Here is a 23,376-nt window from a genome sequence, read left to right as displayed (position 1 = left end):
TCAGCTCAGAATAAATTGCCTCCATGTTTCTAAGTATGTGACTCTGTGGACAGTACTGCAGCTGTCAGCCAGTTTCCCTCCACTGTAAATATTTTTGGACTGTAACAATCACTCTTTAAAAACAACCTTATCTGTCAAAGCTTTAGAATAACTTACTGGTTAAGGATTATTTATTTGTTGTGCTGTTTTTGGTCACACGGATGGAAAAAAAATGTTTGCCATACTCAAAGATGATTGATCTGTGATTAGCCTTTCTGAAAGTTCTCAAAGGTTCTCAAGTCTATTCTTAAAAAGTTTTTTGAACATGCTTCCTGTAATACGACCCTGCTCTACAGTGCATAAGGAGGGAAACAAACAAAACACAGGAAGTCCTAAAAACTGTGGTTCCTTTAATGGGCACATCCAGCTGGCTCCAGAAGAGCGTCCCAAAAGACTCCCACATTAACATGTCCAACTGTACAGCATTAAAAACCATGCTTACTGCGAGGTATAAAGCCTGTTTTGGCCTCTACTGACAGTTTCCCACCTAAACACAAAACCATAGTGGGGTTTTTTTCTCTTTTAAACATGTCCAACTGAATGCTGGAGTTAAAGGTGTAGCCACTTTAAATGACAGGTGTCCCAACACAGGAAACTGAAGCTGGCTGCTCTCTGGCAGGCTTTGGGTCAACAAACTGAACCTCTTTGAGTGTTTGTGCAAACTGTCCAGAAAGTTTCTGCTTCTCTGTGCGAGAAATTGTAGAGTTTTGTTAGTCTGGCGGCAGCAGATTTGCAAGTCTGTGGTACAGTTAATAGATGCAGATTGCTAACCAAGCCCGCTAGCTAGAGGATACCGCAACATGCCACTATCTCTCCCAAATATGGTCACATGTGGCTTCAAAAGATTAACACAGCTTAATGCTGAGCCTTCAAAAAGACTCCAAACCAGTGTGCAACGTCTTTTATATACAGTCTTTGGTTTTAACTTTAAGTACACTGACACTTGAACGCAACTATTCCTACCTGTTGTGACTTGGTTAACTTCTAATCAGCATTTCAATAACTCACCGCCCTGCCTCTGTTTTAGTAAAAACTAACAAATGCAAACACACATTTTCAAAATCAGCAGTGACACACAAATGGTTTCACGTTAGTTGTGTCATACTTTCATGTGAAACCGTCCGTTCCTGTCATTCCGGGGAAACATGGTGTGTCAAACCCACCTCTTACCTTCCACGAAAAATAAATGGGAGGGGTGTAAGGCTTACGGCAAATTCAATTTTTCGGCACACGGCGACTACGATTAACTTTAGAGGGAGAACATGAGAAAATCCAAGAGGATTAATTGCATTCATATGCACTTGTCCCAACAGGCAGAGCAACAAAGGGCTTGCCGAGGCGTGCTTTCAGCCGCTACTCTAACATTAGATGTAAACGACCGTTGGAAGCTAACGCCGACACTGGAAATGTCATTATTAGCAGTGCTGTTTGTTCCTGTTTAAACGCTTTGACTCATCTAGGATCGCATACAAAAAAAACAGTAAATATTACAGCATTAGTACACCTTATACTGAGCTATTAGGTGCTTTCATATTAAAAGCGTATTAATAATGACCGTTGACCCCCGACCCTAAGTTAAGTTTTAGCGATCGCAGCGTCACAAAAACAAATAAAAGAGCTGAAGAGTGCTATTCCACTCACCTCCAGGAAGAAATGCCTAGATTATAATTCATTAGCAGAGAGAATATATCCGAAATGCAACGATACTGTGGGTTAGTGTCCAACAGCGTGTCACTACTTCCCTCTTTCTGCTTCCAACATCCTTGAAGAAACCAGGGGCGGAGCTAGGACCCCCCGACACGGGCCTGAAAGAACAGGAGCCCGAGAAGCAGGGGCGGTGTCAGTATATGTGTTCTTGTCAAAGTCTCCACATACACAAAAACTAACCGAAATAATACTGGTTGCTTAAAAATGGAAATTAGTTTTACTCCTTGTAACTTTGGTCAATGTACCAATTCTTTTGCATGTGTTTCTTGAGGCTGGGATGTTATGAAGTTCAGCCTGTGTCATAGTTTCTTTTCTGAACTTCTTAAATTTTGAAACATAGTCACCTAGAGATGGAGAGGACATGCTAACTCCACACAGAAAAAAGCCCCAGTCAGATGGTGGATGTGAATTCATGACCTTCTTGTTGTGAGGCAACTAGCTGTCCCTAATGAAATGACAGCTTAAATAAGAGTTTTGATATTTACTGTTATAGAAAAAGGTATTCCCTCCTACAAAAAAAGAAAAAATAGCTTCCATTTATGCTTATTGTATTTACTTTACAAGGGAGTTGGGATGATGTCATTCAAATCAAATACATTTTTCTTGTTCTTCACATGATTACTGCCAAACCATTAAACGTCACACTTTGTGTGTGTGCATATTTAATGTTTGTCCCATACAAACATACCTTTTAGCTTACATTTAGAGCTTGTTGTGATACAATCACCATTTGGTGGCAGAGGGTGACAAAGATCATTTACTTGATCAGAAATAAATATAGTGGTGCTCACATGCAGCCATGAATATCATAGTGTTTTGAAACCTGATGTGAGTAGCAAGGTTTAAATCAACTGAATTCTCAATAATCCTCCTAACTCTTAGACTGACCATTATTTACAAAATGAACTTCAAGGTTAATTTACATACATCGACCCCTGCTGGCCATTAAAAGAATACAGGTTTAATGTATTTCTGAATTAGCTTCACTTTTTATAACCAGAAAATACATCCATCTCTTACATGTGCATCATAATAATGGATGTTATAATATAGCTTATTATATAAATAGACATAAATCTATTTATCATAAAGTAAAAAATAATAAATAACTAAAGCTTTGAAATAAATCTTTTGGAGTGCAATAGCACCCTAACCGTAGCCAAAATACCAAATAAGAAATACATAATAGTGGATACATAACAGTGGGCTACAAGCAGAAAGTAGAAACACTTATAAAACTTTTAGTACATTAAAACTGTACTTCACTAAAGTACTCAGAATAGAGTAATTGTAAAATTACATTATTACTGCAGCTGTCCATTGCCCCCTCACCACACTCATATGCATAGAAGTCATTTACTCCAACTCCTACACAAATATGCAGCATGCTTCATTGCACTGTCTGGTAGCTTATTCATTAGCAATCAAGCTGCTTATTCTACATTACAATCCTGTGATTTTAATAGCAATGTGTATACATTACTTTGTACCCATTCAAAAATCAGTCTTAAGGAGTAGTGAACTACATTTTGCAGTAGTTGCTTTGTATTTGGACCAAAGTCATATTTGCATAGTAATTCAACAAGTTCAAAGACTAGTTTATTACTGAAATATTTCTCATTACTATGTAATTTGTTAACCATTAACAGATCAAGCTGTTGCCAATTTCAAAGTAGTAAGGAGTAATTCTGCAGCTGACACACCTGCATTTCTGGATGTGTCTGATCAGTTTTATTTTATTATTTTGCAATTATGTTATAGTTTCGTTCGTGTAAACTGTAAATGTTTTTCCATGTAGGTTTGCAGTACTTCAGGTACTCGTGTAACATTGCCTACTATATAGCTCGAAAAACATTCCTTTCAACACTTAGGGAAAAATAATATATAGAGACCAAAAGATCAGTGAAGAATACAGAATTTTTTGCCTCTAAAGCAAAGTTAAGCTTCTTATTCTCCCAAAATATTTCTGCAAATACTTGCGAATATTAATTTAAAGGAACTCCAGGATTTTAGTGTCCAAACAGTTGGAAGTAAAAATAAGATACTGTTGGTCAAAGCCAGAAAATTTTGAACTGTATACATGTCACTCATTAATTTATTTCTCCAGATTTTTTGTGGACTTTTTTGGTGGGTTTTTAAAAAACAAAAAACAAAAAACAAAAAAAACCCACACACCATGGTGATATTTCAGGTCATGTCTTTATTTTCCAACCATAAAAACTGTTCTTACTCATTGAAACATGTTTTTATTTTATCTTTTAAAAAAGAAAAAACAAACCTCAAACAGCTTACTCTTATATAGTGATCATTGTGACCGTTTAACAAATCAAAATAGTTTTGTGAAAAAAAAAAAACCAAACAAAACAAATGAAATGCAATTACTTGTGAGAACATTCTGAATTAGAGTCAAGAAGAAGAAAATAAAACTCCTCCCCACCCACAATGACTGCACAAATTAGAAGACCAGTGTTACGAACAACTTTGTCATCAGAACTTACAGCAGACCCAAACCATTAAATACAGGATTGAAACAGAAGTCATGTGATAACATTCTGAATTAATGGTCAGGCACATAATTATTATACAAAATCATCATCATCATCATCATCTACAGCGAGGTTTTAGATTTAAGCTCACTGCCCAACAAGTCATTTACAAAAAAAAATTTAAAAAAATTTAAAAAAAATTTTTTTTACTGCTTTGCAGCATCACTTAAACAATTGCACTCTGAGATAAAAGGAACATTTTAGTAAACAAATTTATATTTCTTAGATTGAAATATGTTAGAATAAATGAAAAAACAAAAAAAATCCATCCAGACCTTAACATAATCATGCTGAGCATTTACAGATACAGAGCCGATACTGTCAGAAACTGAAGATTTGAGAATCCTAGCGTGCTGAACTTGATCTTCTCTCAGCCCCAAATTTTTCCACCGTCTCAAATGTGCACACTGCCTCTCAGCTGTCCAGTGAGCTCAGCTCCTATTTATGGAGCACCAATACGGCGGACTTGCCATGTGACATAATGTTGGTCATTGTGTGGGAACAGATGCGGAATAAGAAATAAGAGAAGAGGCAGACAGATGCACCTTTTTGACTGAAATAAGACAACTGGAGGATTTAGGCAGTTAAAGGCTTGTGGGGACTACAGCTGGTGACGTGGGTTTACAGCCGACTGCAGCAGATGCTGTTAAAAAACGGCCACATTTCCGGGGTACAGATGCTGAACATTTGATACTAAAACAAAAATCACAGATTTCAAGTGAGCCATCAGTTAGCAGTGACTTTTACGATCATTTTATTACATAAGTGACTGAAGAAGCTCGCTTTATGAAAAAGTTTTTAAATCGAAAATTGTATCTGAAACAAACGGAAGTCTGCCATGTTATTGGTTGAATCACTGATGTGAAACTACTCCTTAAGCAGTACCATGATTGAGAAATGTTATGGACAAACAAAAGCCTCTTCAAATAATTAAGAACAACAGTTTGTCACCCTGATTTTACCATTAGCCGATTGCCCACATTATGTAACAATCAGACATTCTGTACTTGCTAGAAGAGAGAGGGAGAAGAAAAAAGGAAATTTCAGGCATGCAGCAAAGAAATTGAGGGAAAAAAACCTGACCACAAATAATACTTTGCAGTAGATGTTCTGTTCAAAAGGCAGGTCAGCCTAAAATTGTAAATGTGTGATTGTTAGTGTTAAAGCTATTCCTTCAGGTCTCTCAGTGGGCTCACTTTATCAATTTTCAGTCTTGGTTGCATTTCCATTTCCCTTCATAAGACACATCTACTCACTTTAAATTCCCTTCTCTCACTCTCTACTATCTTATAGGGTTAGTTCGCCATCTACCATGGCCTTAAGAGGGCTAATATTTGAAATATACCAGCTGGTAGCTAGTAAAAAGCATCATGGGGTAGATTAGTACTGTTGAGCCTGCAGAGTCAAAGGGTCCGGCCAGGAGGTGAGGTTCATTGATCAGTTCACAGTTTGGACCGCAGAGGCTTCAGGTACTTGTGGAAAGATTCGTGTACCTGTAGGGAGGAAAAAAAAAAAGTTGCTGAAATAATGCATTGCACTGTACACAATGATCACACAAACAGGTTTAGTGTGAGGTTGGATTTGCCAACAGCTTCATTTTCATATAAAACACACTCGAGTTCCACGCTGCTGATAAATACAAAAAGCAGCTTATCATTAACACTGTAACCATACAACCTCGTGGGCTCGACTGACCTCTGTAGCATTGAGGGGGGATTTGCGAGCCCACTCGAACATGTGCTCATAAACATTCCCATCGTATCGTCCCAGGACCGAATTCAGCTTCTTGTCATGGATGTCAAAGGCATCCGCCAGGGCCACAGCGTTGGGCCTCAGCTGAGCCAGCAGCTCCTTGATTCGACTAGAAATCTGCATCACCTGAGGCACACTCAGCAGTCCGGCCTAGAAAAAGAATTTGAGAAAAAACAAAACCCACAACACCAGCAGCTGTAGAAATTTGGATCTTAGATCAGACCAAGCTGAGCAGTAGAAAGAGCCTTGAAACAGCACTGTTGTGCTTATCTGCTGACCACACACATGATGATTTTGCTTACCTGTAGGAAGTCTCCAGAGTTCTTTGTGATGCCATACAGGGTGTAGAGCAGAGCCAGGGTTGACAGCACTGAGTGTACTGCAGTATCAGCAACCTCCCCAAGCTTGTCAGTAAAGAGTTTCACTACAACATAGTGACAGTGGGCCTGAACACAAGAGAGAGAGAAAAAAAAGAATATACATACATACACACACGAAACAGAAGAACCGAAGATACCGACTAGTAACAAACAACCTCCAACTTTAGGGCAATATTCAAAGGGTGACAGATGTTTTAGATATTCTTTTCAAGTAAAACCTTCCAAGGTTAGTCATAATTTATTCATAAAAAAAGGACAATTAAAAAAAATTGAACTTACATTTGAGGCTCTGACCAGGTCAATGGCGCTGTTGTTCCAGGCATCCTCCTGACTCTTCCTGCGTTGCAGCTCCTGCTGGATGCTCTTCGCTGCCAGCTCCACTAGACTATAAACACAGAAACATAGCGTGCATTAAGCAACAAAGCCAGAATTACCTCCTTGTGGTTGTAGGTAAGCTGCAGTTTTCCATCCCAGTATGTCTAGACTAAAATGTGTACCGAATGCTCTTCAATGGATCAACATTAAAGATTAGCGCTGACCTACAGAGTTGCATACTGAATACAACTAAATGTGAGTACGATCAGTCTTCCCTTTTCGTTCACAATTATAGATCAAAGAGTGTTTCATGTCACACTAAAGTTGACTTTTAACCTTTTGTGATGGAAAACAAAAAAAGATGAGCCCCTCCTATGACAGTAACTAGTGTTTGCATAATAGACTTAATAGATAAATAGCAGGTTTACACCAAAGACTTGGAGGAAGATAGTACACTAGTTAACCTACAACATTCAAGCTTCAATGAATACATCTAAAATTGGGTTTAGACAGGGATTATGAAGTCCTAGATTAAGGCAAGTAAGCTAAAAATGAGGTTTTATGCTGTGAAATAATGATAAAAAAACAAAACAAATGTTTTTGTGGCATTGCTGATGTTATGACAGATACTGTAAGAGCGGTTTCTTCTTTGGTGGTAAACAAAACAAATGCAGGGGTACAAAGAGAGCATTTTACAACTTGGGGAGGCAGAGCAGCCACCAACCTTAAACACGAATTAACTGAATTAGTTTGAGTCCGAAACGATACAGTATGTGCGCCCTTTGGATGAAACAAGAAAAACTTCCAGGTGCCTCAAATAATCAGAAACACGTGGATTAAGATAAAAAGGGGAGATGAGAGAAGTTGCCTACGCTCCCTGACAAACACTGCTGAGTCCAAGTTAAACCTGCCTCCCTGATGGATTTATTTAATCTTCAATTTAGAGACGCTTTAATCCTCCCTCTTGCAATCGCCTTAGATAAAGCAGGCAGAAATGTACGACTGAGCAAATGTCAGACTGTGCAAGTCCATTTTTAAGAAACACCAAACAAGCTTTTTAGTCTGGTTCTTGACTAAAGCCTCACCCCTCCCAAGCCTTACCTACCTGCCAACACAGAGTCAGTGTTTGACACCATAACACTCATTTAGTTTTTTCAGATATGTCAACTCCTCTTATGAAAAACTAGCCTTTTACTACTTTCTTTTCATCTGTTTAGTCCCAATACTTTAAGCATCATTTTCTTAATACTATTCAAAAAACAAAACAAAACAACACCCAATTATAAATGCATATTTGCCTTTTAACCCTCTGATGTTTAAAGGTGGACCACATTTAAAAAAAAAACAAAAAAAACCAACAAAAAAACCCACACTTCCACCACAGCTGACACTCCCTGCCGGATGGGTTTCGATAATGACAGCTGCATATCATGTCACATGCAGGAACTGACCAACAACTGCAGGTGTAAGTCAGACTTGCACTAGCAAACTGAACTATTAAAGAGATCAGTAGTGACGACTGCAAAACTTGTTTTTAAAAAGAAAATACGGTGTATAACAGGAAGGACAACACTCAGTGGAAACCCATTCCTAAATATGAATGGGAATCAAAAAGCAACTTTGTCAGAGACCATCGTGATCATGGTTCTCAGTTGTGAAGTGGCAGCATGGAGAGGGCATATTTTCCCACCCCGACTGCACTTTACTGTGTAGAAATGTTACTATACACAGTAAAATACACAGATTTCTTCTCTGTACACAGTTTAAAATTTTTTGTACACAACTTCTTTTATGGTTTTTCATTTTTCTAATATCTCCAATTGACTTTTCTTCCTGACTTCTTCCTTTTGCTGCTGGAGCGTGAATTTCCCCAGTGTGCAATCCAATGTTCAAGTTCCACCACCTTTTCTAATGTACGAACCCAGAAAACCTGTACAATTCTACTAGATATATAAATATTAAGGGCAAATAAAAGGAAACGGGTAATATTTCATGTAACAAGGTCATCATCTTTCCCACTGCTTTCTTACATGGCTGCTCGGAGTTTGTAGACCTCCGTCAGGCTAGTCAGGTCATTGATGTCAACCACTGTTGGCCTGGCAGCGACGGGCTGTGGCTGCACCCTCCGCACATCTGCTTCATTCAGGTATGACACAATGCCGCTCAGCTGCTGGCCTGCCTTAGCCTGTTTGTAGCTCTTCACCAGGTATCTGCAGACATGAGTGTTCAGTTTAACAGTTAGATGCGCGAAATAGCTAGCAGCTGCGTTTCTATCAATTGAAAGCTTTACAGAAATATTTACTGTACCTATTAGAAATAAAAGTTAACATATCTTCATTTTTCAACTAACTGCATGTTTTAGTCATCGGTGTGAAGGTGAGTTTATGAACGGAGCTTATATGCTACACCACCAATACTGACACATAATTCAGCTTCAGTAGTTCTCTAATTTGTGGTGTTAAATGTCACTTTGCGTTACCTGGCAGTCTGCAGCATCATGACTGTATTCTCTCCTTCGTAGGTGCAGGTAGGGGTAAACTCAACATAAATGTCCGGCAAGGCACTGCTTCGAGAGTAACCGTGGCCACCACATGACATGCGGCACACCTCGATGGCTGAGGTCGCTTCCCATGAGGTGAAGGCCTTCAAACCCGCAGACAAGGCATGGAGCTGTGAATTAGAGAGCAAAGCAAGTGAAACAGATTAATTCACAGCTATGAATGAATTAAACTTAAGAAATGGGAACAAATACATGGTTCCGAGACAGGCAGGACTGAAAGTAAGTGGAAGGGGGAGGAAAAAAAAAAAAGGCATTTAAGCTTTGCTGCCCCACATGAGGATGGCTGGTCAGTACCTCAGGCATCTCGCTGAAGTCTCCCTGGTTGATGTCTTCAGTAATGCGGTGGTAGGTCTGCCTCATGTACTGGCCAACAAAAGTGAAGGCATAGGCTGTGGCCAGCAGAGGGAACAGCTTGTACTGCTGTGTCTGATAGTCGAGGATCTGAGGCTCTGGCTCTCTGTGCAATAGAAACACAAAACTATATATATATATTTTTTCATGATTGAAACAGTGACGCAGACGAGCGAGACCACCGAGTTTAATGTCTCAGGTCTTCTTTTTTTTTTTTTTTTTTTTTTAAATAGTCACCTATGCAAAAGTTGCAGATGTGTCAATCCTAGCTGTTTGCACTGCAGTATACTTCACATCACATACCGCTGGGATTCATTTTTCCTTTATGCTGATATTCGGGCAAACTAGGAACCACTAGTAGAGTGAAGTACTTTAAAGTACTAGTGTAACGTTCAGCCTGTTCACTTGATTTATTTCAGCTCAACTACAAATTTGTTTTTACTCACTACTTTTGAGTCATGAGATGTTTGTGCAAATGTTTGCATTGACAGCGATTAACTGTCCACTGACCCTGGCCGTATTTCAGACTGGTGACGCACGGCACTGTAGCGGATGGCAATGGTGGAGGACTTTGCAAGGGCTCGAGCTGACTCAGCGACAATCATGGAGCGGATGAACACCATGGTGCCGTAGGTCAGCTTAGTACTTGGTGGTTTCACATAGGTTCCATCTGGCTCCACCTGGTGGACAGAGTCATATTGAAGCCCCACTTGAAATGTATTTATTCTGTATCCATATAACCACCAACAACACCAAGTGTCAATGTATATTACCAAATTGAATAAGTATTTTTTGAGTAATTCTTGCAAGGCATTTGCAAATGTAATCCCAATGAGGACACAATTTCTGACACTCATCAGTTAAACCACCACTGTTAGCAAAGATTGGCGCTTGATTATAAAATAATCTGCAAGGAGCAAAAGGACAAGAAATGGTTGAAACATGACCAATAACTGTGCATTATTGCAGTAACGGGGTATAATTTCAAGATATTCCCTTCCCAAACATCACAAACAAAGAGCTGAGGTAAATTAATCCACTCATGGCGAATCACTGCTGTTAAAAAGACAAACTTTCATTTCACCTTGGCGTATTTCATCAGCATGTTTTCCCGTGGAATTCGTACGTTCTCCAATTTCAGGAAGCCGTTGTCAACCTCATTGAAGCCAAACTTGGGACCAATGTCGCCAACAACAATACCTGAGAGAGAAAGACAAACAAAGCTAGTAAGAGAAAAAGTGAGATGGACAGAAAGGATGATGAGGACTTACTTTACAAATATCACATTCAGAAAGTCATCACAGACTGTGGTTACCTGGCAGGGGTAAATGTGTGTTCATATCTCTGATGGGTACGATGAAAGCATGCAGACCATGGCAGTTTCCAAGAGTGTAAAGCTGTGCTAACACTATGGCATGGTTGGAGGTTTTCCCAACTAGAAAGAGAGGGTGAAATGGTTAAAAGCAAAACAAGAAAACCCCACAAACGCTATTCATGATGAAACCCCAGACCTAACGGAGTCAAAACACTTACGTCCTCCGGGCCACCACTTGATGGAGCTCACAGTGGGACTGTTCAAGACAAACTCTTGAGTGGCTGGATCATATGTGGCTGTGGTCTCCAGCCCTCTAAGGTGTGTGCCTGGAGTGATTCAATATGTCAAAGGCCACCAGACACACATGCAGAGAACACAGTTAAAAAGCAAAAGTAGTGCATCACAATGCTGGTTAGACATTAGCAGTCGATCTGATGATTTTTATGCAAAACTACTACTACTGTTAACAAACATGCCTAGACTAAAAATTACATTTACAGAACAGAACTTTAGCATCAGAGATGGAAAAAAAAAATCTAAGTTTAAACTTAAATTGACAGCACATTTGGCCCTTGAGACTTAAAATGGAGTATCCAGTATAAATTTACTTAAGTAAAATAGCTGAATCCACTTCTCTCCGAGAGAAGCTTGTAGGTGTTTGACAGATCTTAATTTTCAATCACAATTTTAAGATGATTCAGTTCTATGCTGTTTAAGCTGGATTTTACTGGTTTTTAGTTAAAGACATAACAGCCCATGCTATTAAAGTACAGTAAAGATTATTAGTGAAGACAAGAAAACAAAACAAAAAACACAAACCAGATAAGAAGAGCTACTGTGGAACAGGAGGGGTGGCCAGGGAGTACAACAGCCAGTGAGAAACTACTCAATGTTTCTCTGTGGTTACATTTTATTAAAGTTCTGAAAGGAAAACTTTACACTTGTCCAGTGGCCCCGTGGACACAGATGTTATGTAAATGAATCATTAGTTTCAAGATTTTTTTTCTCTTTAACAAAGAAAACACTTCCACTGTTAGAGATGTACTGGGTGCATTTACCACCATCTAATCTTAAAGTAGAACAGTGGTTTAACTCTTACTTTGTTTGCAGCAGTTCTCTAGTTGACTAAATTTACCTAAATTCCTTGAAGTGTCTTTAAATAAACCACTTGTACACCAGCGCATATTTTGGTTTGTGAATATACATATTTGAATAATAAACTAGTGTTGAATGCCATGTGTAAAATAAACAAATAGATTTTTTTTAAAAAAGAAGAAGAAAAAAAGCAGCACTAAGTTCTTTCTTACTTTAAATTGCAACCAATCTGACTCAATAGTTTGTGGGAATACTGACAATAAAATTAAAAATGGCATCGTGTTCCTAACTGGCCTACTCTGTTTCGGACTTCATTTTACCGTGGCCCATCTCAGTCTGAGCGTAGGTGCCGATGATCTTTAGGGTCCAGGCGGGCATGAAGAAACGATCCATTTGCTCTGGGGTGGCCTGGTTGAGTAGTGTGGGCAGGAACATCCCGAGATGAAGATCCAGGGGCTCTGGCCTGTCAGGGTGCACACATCTTGGCCACGCAAGGCAGTGGGAAATGGGGAAAAAAGCAGGTTGTAATGTAGAAAGGGCGAGGAGAAGGGACGCAGATGGTGGAAATGATTATGAAGAGTTTAAGACAACGTTAGCAGAGATGAATGAGAAGATAATGATGCAGTTTTGTATCCGCAGGAAGAATTATTTACAGGAATTGAAATAGTGATGCAAGAATAAAAGACATGTGCACAAGCAGCAGAGAAAGAGGTGACAAAGACAAATTAAAACAATTTGTCAGCATGACATGCATATTGGAATTGCTGATTTGATCATGTGGTGAGAATCTAACTTCAAACTTCATAAATGCCATTTTCCAAAAGTTTGTCTTTAGTAGTTGGATCTACACATTTACCCATACCACTGACAGGGATGACCAAGACTTGAACTTTAGCCTACTCTCAGTTTGGGTTGCTCAGTTGGCAACAACTCAAAGCCACCAAAAATGTTTAGGGGAGTTGAACGGATACATAGATGTAAACTGGACCTGCTTGTTACAACGCTGACAGAATGCAAATTAATTAAGTCTAAAGAGATAACTGGTAGTGTTATTTATATGCTCGTTTTGAATACGATACTAGTCACATGTTGGGAAATCAAGTTGGGATGGGGCAGCCAAAGTGGAACATTTAATTATTAACATGACTTTGTAGTTACAAAAACAAAACAAAAGGATAGTGCTTTCTTTGGTCCTGAGATCATTTACAATGGACAAAAATTGTTTAATGATTTTTGGAACCCATGGTTCGAGTGTCCTGCAGGCTAAAGAGGAGAAGGAACATTAAACAGTCCAGTCATTGAAAGGATTCACTGTGTCGTGAAAAAAAAAAAAAAAAACAATAAACAAAAAAAACCCCAAACAAAACAGAAGCAGTTAGTTCCTAAACAAAGGAGCAAAAATGTGCCACCCCCAACTTTAATAAAATAGTGTAGCAGGCAGCAAATTCATAATGAGCAACTGTTGCCAACACAGTGCAGAGTTTTTATTTATTTTTGCATCATTTTCAGTGAATATGGGGTCTAAATCGCAAATTACAGCAGTCTGATATTAGGAATAGCCTCACAAGAGTGTTAAGGCACCCTTGACCACAACTAAGTGTTCTCTCTAACTGACCCAGTGTAGGCTCAAACCAAACTGAACTGGTGAGTGAATACAGGGGTAAATATTAAGTGCAGCTTTGTGACAGATTTACAAATTCAAAATAACATCCACCGGGCTTTTTAACAGAAAGCCACCAAACAATAGCTGCTTGGCCTACATTCTCTCTCACATAGATTTGCTAATTTCTCAGATTACAAAGAGACATTCAGAGGCCTCATTATGAACTCATGAGCCACAAACTTCTGCAGCTTATAATGCTGCTTCTCTTACTCTTTCAAGACTTCATGAAAAAGACAACTGAACTAGTTTCATGTTTCTAGTTCCCATTATTTCAAATCCACAGGCCAAACAAAGACAGGCCATCTCTGATCAGTTATTCAGTCTTAATTGTTAAATCATGCATAGAAAAGAGCGCAAATCAGGGGAGCAATCAAAATATACACAAGCTTCATAATTGGGGCATTATCAACATAGAAAGGGGAATGAAAGAGTCAGTGGGAAGGAAGTAGACTTAGAAACTGCTTATGGGAAAGTGTTGATGACATAAAACTAGTTTAATATTTAGGGTCTAAATGGGAACTTCTACTGAAGCTACGCTAATAGCATGAATAGATCTACATGTAGCGTGTCTTTTAGAAAAGCATGCAAACTGCAAACACAATCATAAGGACACACATGCAACTACTTTGGATTTTCTCAATATTTTGCTTCTGTCAAACACATACAAGAAATTAGAGTTATGGTTTTAAAGGTTTTATTCTTTTGCTCAAATGTGACTGCTGATCATTTATCAGCAGAGGATGATAAAGTTTTGTCCAAGGGCCTTAATCAACATTCAGTAAGTTCAAAGCTAAGTCCAGGACTGACCGTGACCCATCTCAGTTTGGGCATACGTGCCAATCACCCGGTAGGACTCTGCCAAAGGCAACCATTTCTTTTTTTGGTGATGGTCACATTGGCTGTGCAGGAATGGGATGAACATGGCAAAGTGTAGTCCCAAAGGCTCCTGATTGTTGCCTTTGACCATACTGGGTAAAGGGAAGTGTACACAAGTGTGGTTCAGACAATGTTAACTCACATATTAGACACGGATAATTTGATTACATCCAATTGGAAGTTTCTACATACATCAAGTTTGGATCTGTCAAACACATACAAGAAATCAGAGGTATTCTTGGTGTTAAACACTTTTCCCATCCTGCTTAAAAATGGCATTTTGCCTGGCCTTAGAGATCATTTATTAAACTTTTTTGGGGAAAAATAAAAATAAAAATTGTAAATTTGAAGCGTTTCAACACAGAATCATTAAGTTTTGTCTAAGGAACTCCACAAAAATTAAGTTAATTTGTGTCAAAAGCTAAATCCAAGACTGACCGTGACCCATCTCAGTTTGGGCATATGTGCCCACCACCTGGAAGGACTCTGTCAGAGGCAACCATTTCTTTTTTTGCTGAGAGTCACACTGGCTGTGCATGGTTGGAAGGAACACCCCAAAATGTATTCCCATAGCCTCTGGGATGTTGCCTTTGACCATACTGGGTGAATACAAGGTCAGATTTACCATCAACTCTAATGTTAGATGACTGCATTATTTTATGACATCAAGTTTATTTCCTATATAGTGAGAAGTTTGGATCTGTCAAACATACAAGTAGTGAGAGATACTCTGTTCAACAGTTCCCAGTTTTGCTAAAATAAAACAACCCCAAAATAGTCTCATCTTCCCCAAAATATAACTTAGATTAAACTCTCAAAAGTTGAGAATTTGAGGCATTTTAGCACAGCATCATGAAGTTGTGTCTAAGGGTCTTAAATAGTCAAGTCAATTAGTTTAAAGTAAATCCAAGAATGACTGACCAGTTTGGCCAGATTTTACCAAGTGGAGCAACCCCCCCCCCAAAAAAAAATAAATAAATAAAAAAAATAAAAAAAAGCAAAAATGCAAGTGAAGAGATCTAACAGTACTCATTTTAAAACAAAGATGCATGGACTTTAATGTACAAATGGTGCTAATTAGCCAGTCAAAAATAAATATACCCAATGAACCCAGTAAATAACCAAAACAGTGTGTACATGGAAATGCAGATTTTAAACATGCGCTTCTCTACAAAAGCATTTAACAATTCAGATGAACTGGAGGCAGTGGAAGGAAAACCAATAGGGAATGTTTGATTTTCTTTTTTTTCCTTTTTTAAAATGGGACAACCCTCTTAGAAATTGCTGGGGACTGTGTGCAGATAAATCTGTACGATCTCTAGACAGATCCAACAGCTCAAGTGAAATACATGACAAACTATTACAGCGATTGTGTAGATAATGAACAAAGAACTTTGCTTACAGTCAGATCCTGACCCATCTGCATTTTTAATAAGTGGAAACATTTTTCCCTGTATGTTATGCAATGTTGCAAGCCAAAGCCCCATTAAAAGCTGTATTTTGGCAAACATTTCAGTACAGCATGCATTATGTGGTAGTGGGGAAATTTTAAAACATTTAAAAATTAAAACAAACAGGTAACGTGTCATGTTGCAGAGCTCTGTGTGTATGCACCTCTGAGAAAAAGGCACAGAGTTGCTCTTGTGCTCTTTGCACTTTTCATTGTGGATCAATCTCTATGCGGAAATATGACATTCAACCTGAAACACTCCAAACCCATCTGCTCACTGTTCCTCATCAAAATATGACAATGGTCTTCAGTAATATGAGGACCAGAAGAATGTGGGGCTCAGCTCTAAACATGCAGGGTGAGAACTCAGTGACGAGCTACAGATCATTTGGGGATTTTTGACTGTTAATAAATCTGGTCATGTGTCTTGACAACTCAAAGGATTTGTATGAATATGTGCAGTTTACAGTGGAAGTAAAGCTGCACTGCATGGTAGAGCTTTGAAGAATTGAGTTTAAGTAAATGCACACAGCTCATGAAGAAAGCGCACGATACGTGGCAGATTGCTGCCCTCTAACACAATTTTAATCTTTTGCGAACTTTGCTCCAGCTGCTTTTGTTGTTGACTTAGTTGCCAAGAGTGGTTTAAAAAAAAAAATCTACTTGATTGGGTTCAATTTGGAGGGGGGAGGGGGGCTCTTAACCTCCTAGGACCTGGCGTCCACATATGTGAACATCACATTTTGGGTTATTTAGACCAAAATACTCAAATTTGCTCTACAAGGGCCTGATATCCACTTACAAGGACATTATACTGCTACTGTTCTATCGAAATTTTAAACAAATATCCTCATAAGTGGCTCTCATTTTTCTCAGAAACAAAAATTGGGTAAACATTTTTTTTTAGTAATTCTTTGTTTTTACATTCATCAGGTCCCAATCAGCCCAAATATCAAAGAGAAATTAAAAATGCATGCCGTGGAAGAGTTCGGGTCTTAGGAGGTTAATTAAGAAAACTATATTAGGGCCGTTCATGTAACATCTGTGACACTGTTTGAGATTATTGCTCGGGAACAAACATTGGTTTTCGTTGCTTTGCATAACGCACACAAGCTGACAGAGAAGGTGGGTGGATAATTTGATTACTGTCAAAGTACAGTCGGGGTGTAGTAACATTAACGTACACCACATACACGATACTTTACCTTTGAGCCTCACATCATTTGCTTCATAAGAACATTTCGTTAAGCCTTTTTATGAGTATACGCTGAAATGCACTGAGTGTGATAAGCCCCCCCTCCCCACTTATACTTCTACAGATGAACAGCATCTACACACAAACGAGTGGATTTAAACATTTGCAGGCTGTTGTTTAATAACAAACCCATTTACTTTAACAGTTGGCTTTATGAGCAGATTCCTCTACCACATACCTCTTATAGTGGTAGATCTCCTCTGGGTCAGCAATACCATACTCTCTGAGCTTCAGGATCATTTGGGCACTTTTTCTAACGGCTTGGTCATAGCGCTCACTGCGGGACAAGAAGTTTGGGTCTTCTTCCTTAAAGTCTGGGTCGCTGAAAACGAGTGACTCTACAGTGGAAATTCAAACATTCATGCATTAGTAAGGCAGCTACTAATTGAACAGGTATGGCACACTGAAAAGGATGAATCCCACAAATACCTCAAGGCAAAACACATAGTAAGCCTGTTTCACCAGAATTGAGTAGGACACAACCACTCAGCATCCTATAATAAACTGTAAAGAAGTCATTCGCTTAGCAAAATGGTTTTAGTGTCCCCCCCCCATGTAAAAGACAGTAATTAAATTTCTAAAAGAGGTCACATGGGAAGCTGGGATTGCTGCAAAGGTAACTCTACACATAGGCTGAGTTCAGTTCTGCTTAATATCAATAACTAATTCTTTCTCTTTATGAAGTTATTGGTGTGATTCTCCAGTCCCATGTGGCCCCTTGGGAAAATTAATTGTTCCCCCCTGTCCTGTGATCCCTGATGACACAAGAAACAGCTTCCGTTAGCTTGCCATTAGCAGTTTATCAGTTTACATGAGAGACACATTAACCTTTACTAAAAAAACACTGCAAATGCCCGTTTATTGATTTCCACAATGCCAAATTCCAGCTTGAATTTGAACATTGGAGTACCGGATGAAAGATTTCACTGTACATAAATATACCTACATAGTAATCAGTATGCGCCTCAAGTTGTACGTGCTGAACTAACATTACACGGGACGTGTCAGCAGTTTGGGTTCATCTACCGCTGTCCACAATAAAATAAAATAAAAAAAAAAGAAGTGGGTTAAAGTGCATTGCTTCAGTACAGTGAAACGCATGAAACGTAATCATAAATATAAATGACACTAAAGCCGAATTTAGATTCGGATCGCATAAAAATCATTGTGGCACAGTCACCTTCAGAAATGCCACTTTAAACTAATAATTCTGAGACTGATATCTAAAACATATAAAAGTGTGTTGTACCCCGGACACTAAAAGTCACCTGCAGGTTATGAGAGCTGCTAACACCTTAGCTAACAGCCGATGGAAACACGGCTGTGCTAACATTAAACTTCTCTTACCTTCACGTGAGTGTTTTTTACTTAAATACAAGTACAGGTCCCCATGATCGTATTAAATTAAAACAGTCAGCAGCACCAAACGCGTTAAAATAACATGTTTTGATCAAGGAAGACATTTACAATCTCACCAATTTCTCGCCTTCTTCTGGTCTTTTCTGGGCCACCGTCCAAAATAAAGGTCAGTTTTTCGACGTCAAACGTGGCATTTTTTCTTTCCTTAACGATATCAGGATTCATGGTTCCGTCTCAGACTGGAAACAATACTTACTACTTAAAACTATGAAGCGACCCAGATCCTAAAACTCCTGCAAACTGACGGCTTCTCCTGAATCGGCCTCTTATCCACGCAGGCGCAGAGAGGCGGAGGTAAGCCACGTGACATGTAGCGCGGAAGTACCAAGTCGTCTTCAGTTAAACGACTCTTAAATTTTAATCATACAAACCAAACATTTTTTTTAAGAAATCGGGATGCTGCCCTTAGCTGCAGTTTTTCATTTCCCCTGGGAAATAAACTCTGGAAGCGTGGAGGAAGGACAATCAGTCAGAACATTTGGCAGGTGGGTTTTGTTTCAAACTAGAAAAAATCTTCTGTGTGTGGTTAATGAGATCACGAACAGCCAGTTGTGACAAGCACAATATCTTGTATATACCTGATCTAATGTGGTCAGAGAGGACAGAATCAGACTTATATTAGTAGAGCTACGACTTTTGGTTGTATTTCAGTAAATTCGATATTTAATTTAAATTTTCTAAAGCATCTGTTTGTTGATTTAGCCCACACACCTTTATTCTTCCATAGGCATTAAGAGGGTAAGTAGCAACCAGATGCTGAGAATCAAATGCAGTTGAGCTATTGACCATGGGTAAAATGTGAACTTTTGACAGTTTTCTGGCTAGGAGCATTCAGATGTCTGTTAACATGGTGCCAAGGAGGAAAAATATCAACAACGATCTTTGATCATTAAAGCAATCTTCACTGCTTATCTGTCTGAGATGGATTACAAGACCAACCAATCTAAAGTCCATCGTTCAATAGTGAATTATTCACAAGTGGAAAAATATTCAAGACCGTTGACAGTCTTCCCAGAGGTCCATGCCCCATCAAATTCAACTAAAGGTCAGCCGTCTAATGGCCAGAGAAATAGAAAAAATGTTAGTTGTCAAAGTATCTTGAACTCTACAGGCTTCAGTTAGCCTATTAAATATTAAAGTTCATGATCATACTATTAGAAAACAAGATCAAAGTGGAGATATTAGACTATAATGAACAGCACCACATTTGGCAAATCAAATGCAGCATGTCAGCACGAACATTATGGGCCATAATTCCTCCACAATGATATTAGACACCGAAAAAGTCATTTGTCAGAAAACGATTACTTCACATTACTGTTGTTAAAGGTCAAACCACCTTCAAGTTACTGAATCATGAGGTGTACTTAGTTTTTCACTGCATGTGTTACAGTTAGAGACTTATTATACTTTCACAAATTAAGAAAAACATGCAATAGGATGCAGTACAAGTAAAAGGTGTTTGTAAGATAGTTAAAGTCTGAAAAACTGTTATTAAAACCATACAGTTTCTGAAAATTTCCTCTTAAAAATGAAAATCTTTGAAAATGAACTTTCTCTGCACTCTAGGATTTTTGCTGTCTTCACTGACTGGCAGCAGCACTGAGGGTGGTAGATGTTGACTCAGGCAGAAATGACTGTGTAACTGACATTAATGATTTCATAGCGCTTCTCTGCTCATACACCTTTATTTATCGTTATCCCCTATTCTCCTGTTTGTCACCTAAAACGTAAGTAATTTATAAAGTTTACTTTTATAATTATTACTATCAATTTAAAAAACAAATGGAGCAGATTAAACATACAGAAGCTACTGTGTTGTTCACACTTTATGGCCCCATTGGCTGTTCATTAAACCACTAAAACATACACAGATCAGCGATTATATCTTCTACATAGATTTAGACCGTACTGCCCTGTTTACACACTTTTTAAAAAAAAAAATTGAAGGGTAGCTTTTGTGAACCGGTTGTGTAAATGATTATTTAAATTGTAAATCATACAAAGTTACTCTTGTATAGCTCAATAACTAAACCACGGATCTGGAAATGAACCAAATTCACTTTAAAATGTTTTACTCATTTTTTTTCAGACTTGTATGCTATCAGCCTGAGGAGTCCAGGGCTACGCTGTCAGCACAGCATGCTTCTAAAGAGCACCGTGTGGTTGTCCACACCTTGTTTGTGGAGCCCTTCAACCCCATAATTGGAGCCCAGTACACTGTGCTGGGTGAGATAGAAAACGATGAGAGTAAGAGAAATATTTCACGCAGACAGACAGTGTGCAAAAATGTTGCAGGGGACTGTTCAGATGTTAATTTACCCTCACATAACTTAAAAATGGGAAACATTAAGCAAGTGTCAGTTTGTCCTGTGTGTGGTTGACCTGATGCCAGCTTTAAATGCTATGTTTGTTTGCTTGCATTTGTTTTGGAGCAACCGTGGCTCAGGGGGTTGGGAAGTGTTGGGAAGCGTCTGTAACCGGAAGGTCACTGGTTCGATCCCCGGGCTCTCTGTCCTGGTCGTTGTGTCCTTGGGCAAGACACTTTACCCTTCCGCCTACAGGTGATGGGCCGATGGCGCGATATGGCAGCTTCGCTTCTGCCCCAGGGCAGCTGTGGCTACAAGCGAACCTTGCCTCCACCAGTGTGTGAATGGGAGAGTGAATGAATAGTGGCATTGTAAAGCGCTTTGGGTGCCTTGAAAAGCGCTATATAAATCCAATCCATTATTATTATTATTATTATTATTTTGGGCAAATGTAAATTGCAGTTCAGTACCAGTGAAATTTCTTTGACTCTATTTAGCTTTATGCTGCCTTTTGAAAAATTTAATTCGGGGATGATGTTTTAGTGCTATCACCTGCCTGTGTTTGTAACTTCTTGTCCTACAGGAGTCGGTGCAATGGTCCGTGCCCGTGTGCTGAACTGTGTTGACGGTGTAAACATTGCCCTTCTGGAGAAAGCCATCACTGAACAAAGAAACTTCTTCACAGAGAGGGAGCGCAAACTGGGTGCACAACCTGCAGATGCAACATGATCAGGGACTTTATTCATGTGGTTTCTTTGGTCATCAGAGCTGCAGTGAAGCCCCTTTCTGTGCTGTCTGAACAGTGAACTTAATAACTGTCTAAATTTGCGTAAAAGACACGGGTTCACTTCTGAGAGTTTACATGACTGTCCTGATCTGGGATTTTTCTGCACTTGATCAAGGGATTGCTTTTAAACAGCTAAAGCCCCGCATTAGTGGGGCATTATTAGATTTTCTTGTAGGGTCATTAAAGAGTTACAAACAGATGGTTTGGGTTTATGGCTCATAAATATGTCACATTTTTAGTTTTGTCTGTGATTCTGAAGACTCAAGGTGATGATTCGGCATGGACACAGCTTTAAAGATATGAGCAAATATCCGTATGCATGTAATATGATAAAACTTCACTATATGTCCAAACATACTGGGCCATCAGGAGCAGCTTGGCCATGGAAACATCAGTGCCAGAAGAGGTTAGGATTCTGCAGCTGTTAAGCCAGCAGAGTTTTGGTGAATATTATGCATTGCACCTCAAGCTGGTGCCCCCTTTCTGTAACTGTGCGTTGTCTGCTACTTTGAGACTGAATTGTGCCCTAAAAACTTTGCAAACGTAATATTGGGAAATCTCATCTGACTGTTAAAGTTTAGGTCAGGTTTATGTTGTCTGTCCCATTAATTTTATCAGCCAAGTGTGTTCTTAGCAGAAGTTAATATTAAGAAATGATCAGATGTAGAAATTTTTGTACAAATTGAATTAAAGGATTGTTTGAGTCATCAGTGGCTTCCTTTTAAGCCCCTTTTTGGAATCTATCGTTTGCCTTAAATGTTTCATGAAAACAATTTTAATATTAGTCTAAGATCACCCAAGTAAATTTAAAAATACAAGTTTTATTGATTAATTTATTTAACATTTGATGATTTAATTTATTAAGGAAAAAAACTATCCAAACCTACGTGGCCCTATGTCAAAAACTAATCCCCCCACTTTTTAAGTCATGAATTAACCGTGATTGAAAACTTTTTGTTGGAAAGCTGGGTTCTAGTTCACTAACCATACCCAAGCCTGATCACTGTCAGGCAAGTAGAATAAAAAAACCCACTTAAATAGAACCTGTTTGATAAAGTGAAGCGGCCTAAAAGAACTCACAAAGCAACACATCATGCCACTGTCTAAAGAAATGGCTGAGAAACAAAGTTACTGACATCTATCAACCTGGAAATGGTTACAAAAATATATCTAAGGCAGTGTTTCCAGTGAACAACCCTGTGAGCCTTTATTCACAAATGGAGGAAACAGTGGTGATCCTTCCCAGGAGTGGCCAGCCAACCAAAATTACTCCAAGAACACATCATCGACTCATCCATGATTTCACAAAAGAACCCAGAACAACAGTTAAGGTCCGTGTTATTGATTCAACAACGGGAAAAATACGGGACAAAGATGGGAGAGTTCCAAGATGAAAACCACCGCTGAACAAAAGTAACAGAGAGTCTCTGCATATTTACCAAAAAAACATCTTACTGATACCCAAGACTTTGGGGGAAGTATTCTGTGGATTGATGAGATAAAAGATAAACTTGGTGGAAGGGTTGTGTCCTGTTGCATCTAGTTGTTTCATAAAAA

The 23,376-nt window shown here is 38.9% G+C and overlaps 3 protein-coding genes across 5 annotated transcripts in view; 1 reads left to right on the top strand and 2 right to left on the bottom strand.

Annotated features, from left to right (window-relative positions):
* The window catches only part of LOC102309548 (inactive rhomboid protein 2), a 36,269-nt gene extending 34,437 nt beyond the window's left edge, over positions 1-1,832 (bottom strand). The window contains exon 1 of the mRNA XM_042225744.1: positions 1,681-1,832. The gene's annotated coding sequence lies outside the window, so the exon portion shown is untranslated. The remainder of the gene's footprint in view (positions 1-1,680) is intronic.
* A 2,094-nt stretch (positions 1,833-3,926) lies between these two features.
* Positions 3,927-19,004, bottom strand: acox1 (acyl-CoA oxidase 1, palmitoyl). 3 transcript variants are annotated; one of them, XM_005934490.3, is made up of 14 exons: positions 18,780-19,004; positions 17,483-17,642; positions 15,038-15,198; positions 11,184-11,291; positions 10,966-11,085; positions 10,735-10,850; positions 10,161-10,330; positions 9,594-9,756; positions 9,219-9,409; positions 8,770-8,949; positions 6,704-6,809; positions 6,347-6,490; positions 5,988-6,194; positions 3,927-5,785 (listed from the first exon to the last, which is right to left on the bottom strand). In XM_005934490.3, exons 1-14 carry the CDS (start codon positions 18,886-18,888, stop codon positions 5,735-5,737), a joined length of 1,986 nt encoding a protein of 661 aa, XP_005934552.1. In that variant the 5' UTR covers positions 18,889-19,004; the 3' UTR covers positions 3,927-5,734. The 3 variants fall into 3 exon arrangements, with proteins under 3 accessions (XP_005934552.1, XP_005934551.1, XP_005934550.1); XM_005934489.3 differs by lacking the exon at positions 15,038-15,198 and adding an exon at positions 14,531-14,691 and having other exon boundaries at positions 18,780-19,003; XM_005934488.3 differs by lacking the exon at positions 15,038-15,198 and adding an exon at positions 12,381-12,541 and having other exon boundaries at positions 18,780-19,003.
* A 4-nt stretch (positions 19,005-19,008) lies between these two features.
* ten1 (TEN1 subunit of CST complex) lies at positions 19,009-22,526 on the top strand. Its single transcript, XM_005934487.2, has 3 exons — positions 19,009-19,208; positions 20,816-20,973; positions 21,616-22,526. The coding sequence occupies exons 1-3, from the start codon at positions 19,120-19,122 to the stop codon at positions 21,759-21,761; spliced, it is 393 nt and encodes a 130-aa protein (XP_005934549.1). The 5' UTR covers positions 19,009-19,119; the 3' UTR covers positions 21,762-22,526.
* Positions 22,527-23,376: the final 850 nt, after the last annotated feature.

Source organism: Haplochromis burtoni, unplaced genomic scaffold (assembly GCF_018398535.1).
Source record: "Haplochromis burtoni strain Fernald_Lab_line unplaced genomic scaffold, NCSU_Asbu1 Contig_181, whole genome shotgun sequence".
Lineage (NCBI taxonomy): Eukaryota > Metazoa > Chordata > Actinopteri > Cichliformes > Cichlidae > Haplochromis > Haplochromis burtoni.
Note: the sequence above shows the minus strand (reverse complement) of the source record. Positions and strands in the feature narration are given on the sequence as shown.

Bases quoted from the DNA above. Each gene is read 5' to 3' on its own strand.
- acox1 (XM_005934490.3), bottom strand. From the start codon at position 18,888: ATGAATCCTGATATCGTTAAGGAAAGAAAAAATGCCACGTTTGACGTC. The intron at 10,851-10,965 runs GTAACCACAGTC...TTTCTCTCTCAG, and splicing joins CACACATTTACCCCTGCCAG to GTATTGTTGTTGGCGACATT. The intron at 6,810-8,769 runs GTAAGAAAGCAG...CTGTGTTTATAG, and splicing joins TACAAACTCCGAGCAGCCAT to TCTAGTGGAGCTGGCAGCGA.
- ten1 (XM_005934487.2), top strand. From the start codon at position 19,120: ATGCTGCCCTTAGCTGCAGTTTTTCATTTCCCCTGGGAAATAAACTCT. The intron at 19,209-20,815 runs GTGGGTTTTGTT...ATTTTTTTTCAG, and splicing joins TCAGTCAGAACATTTGGCAG to ACTTGTATGCTATCAGCCTG. The intron at 20,974-21,615 runs GTAAGAGAAATA...CTTGTCCTACAG, and splicing joins TGAGATAGAAAACGATGAGA to GAGTCGGTGCAATGGTCCGT.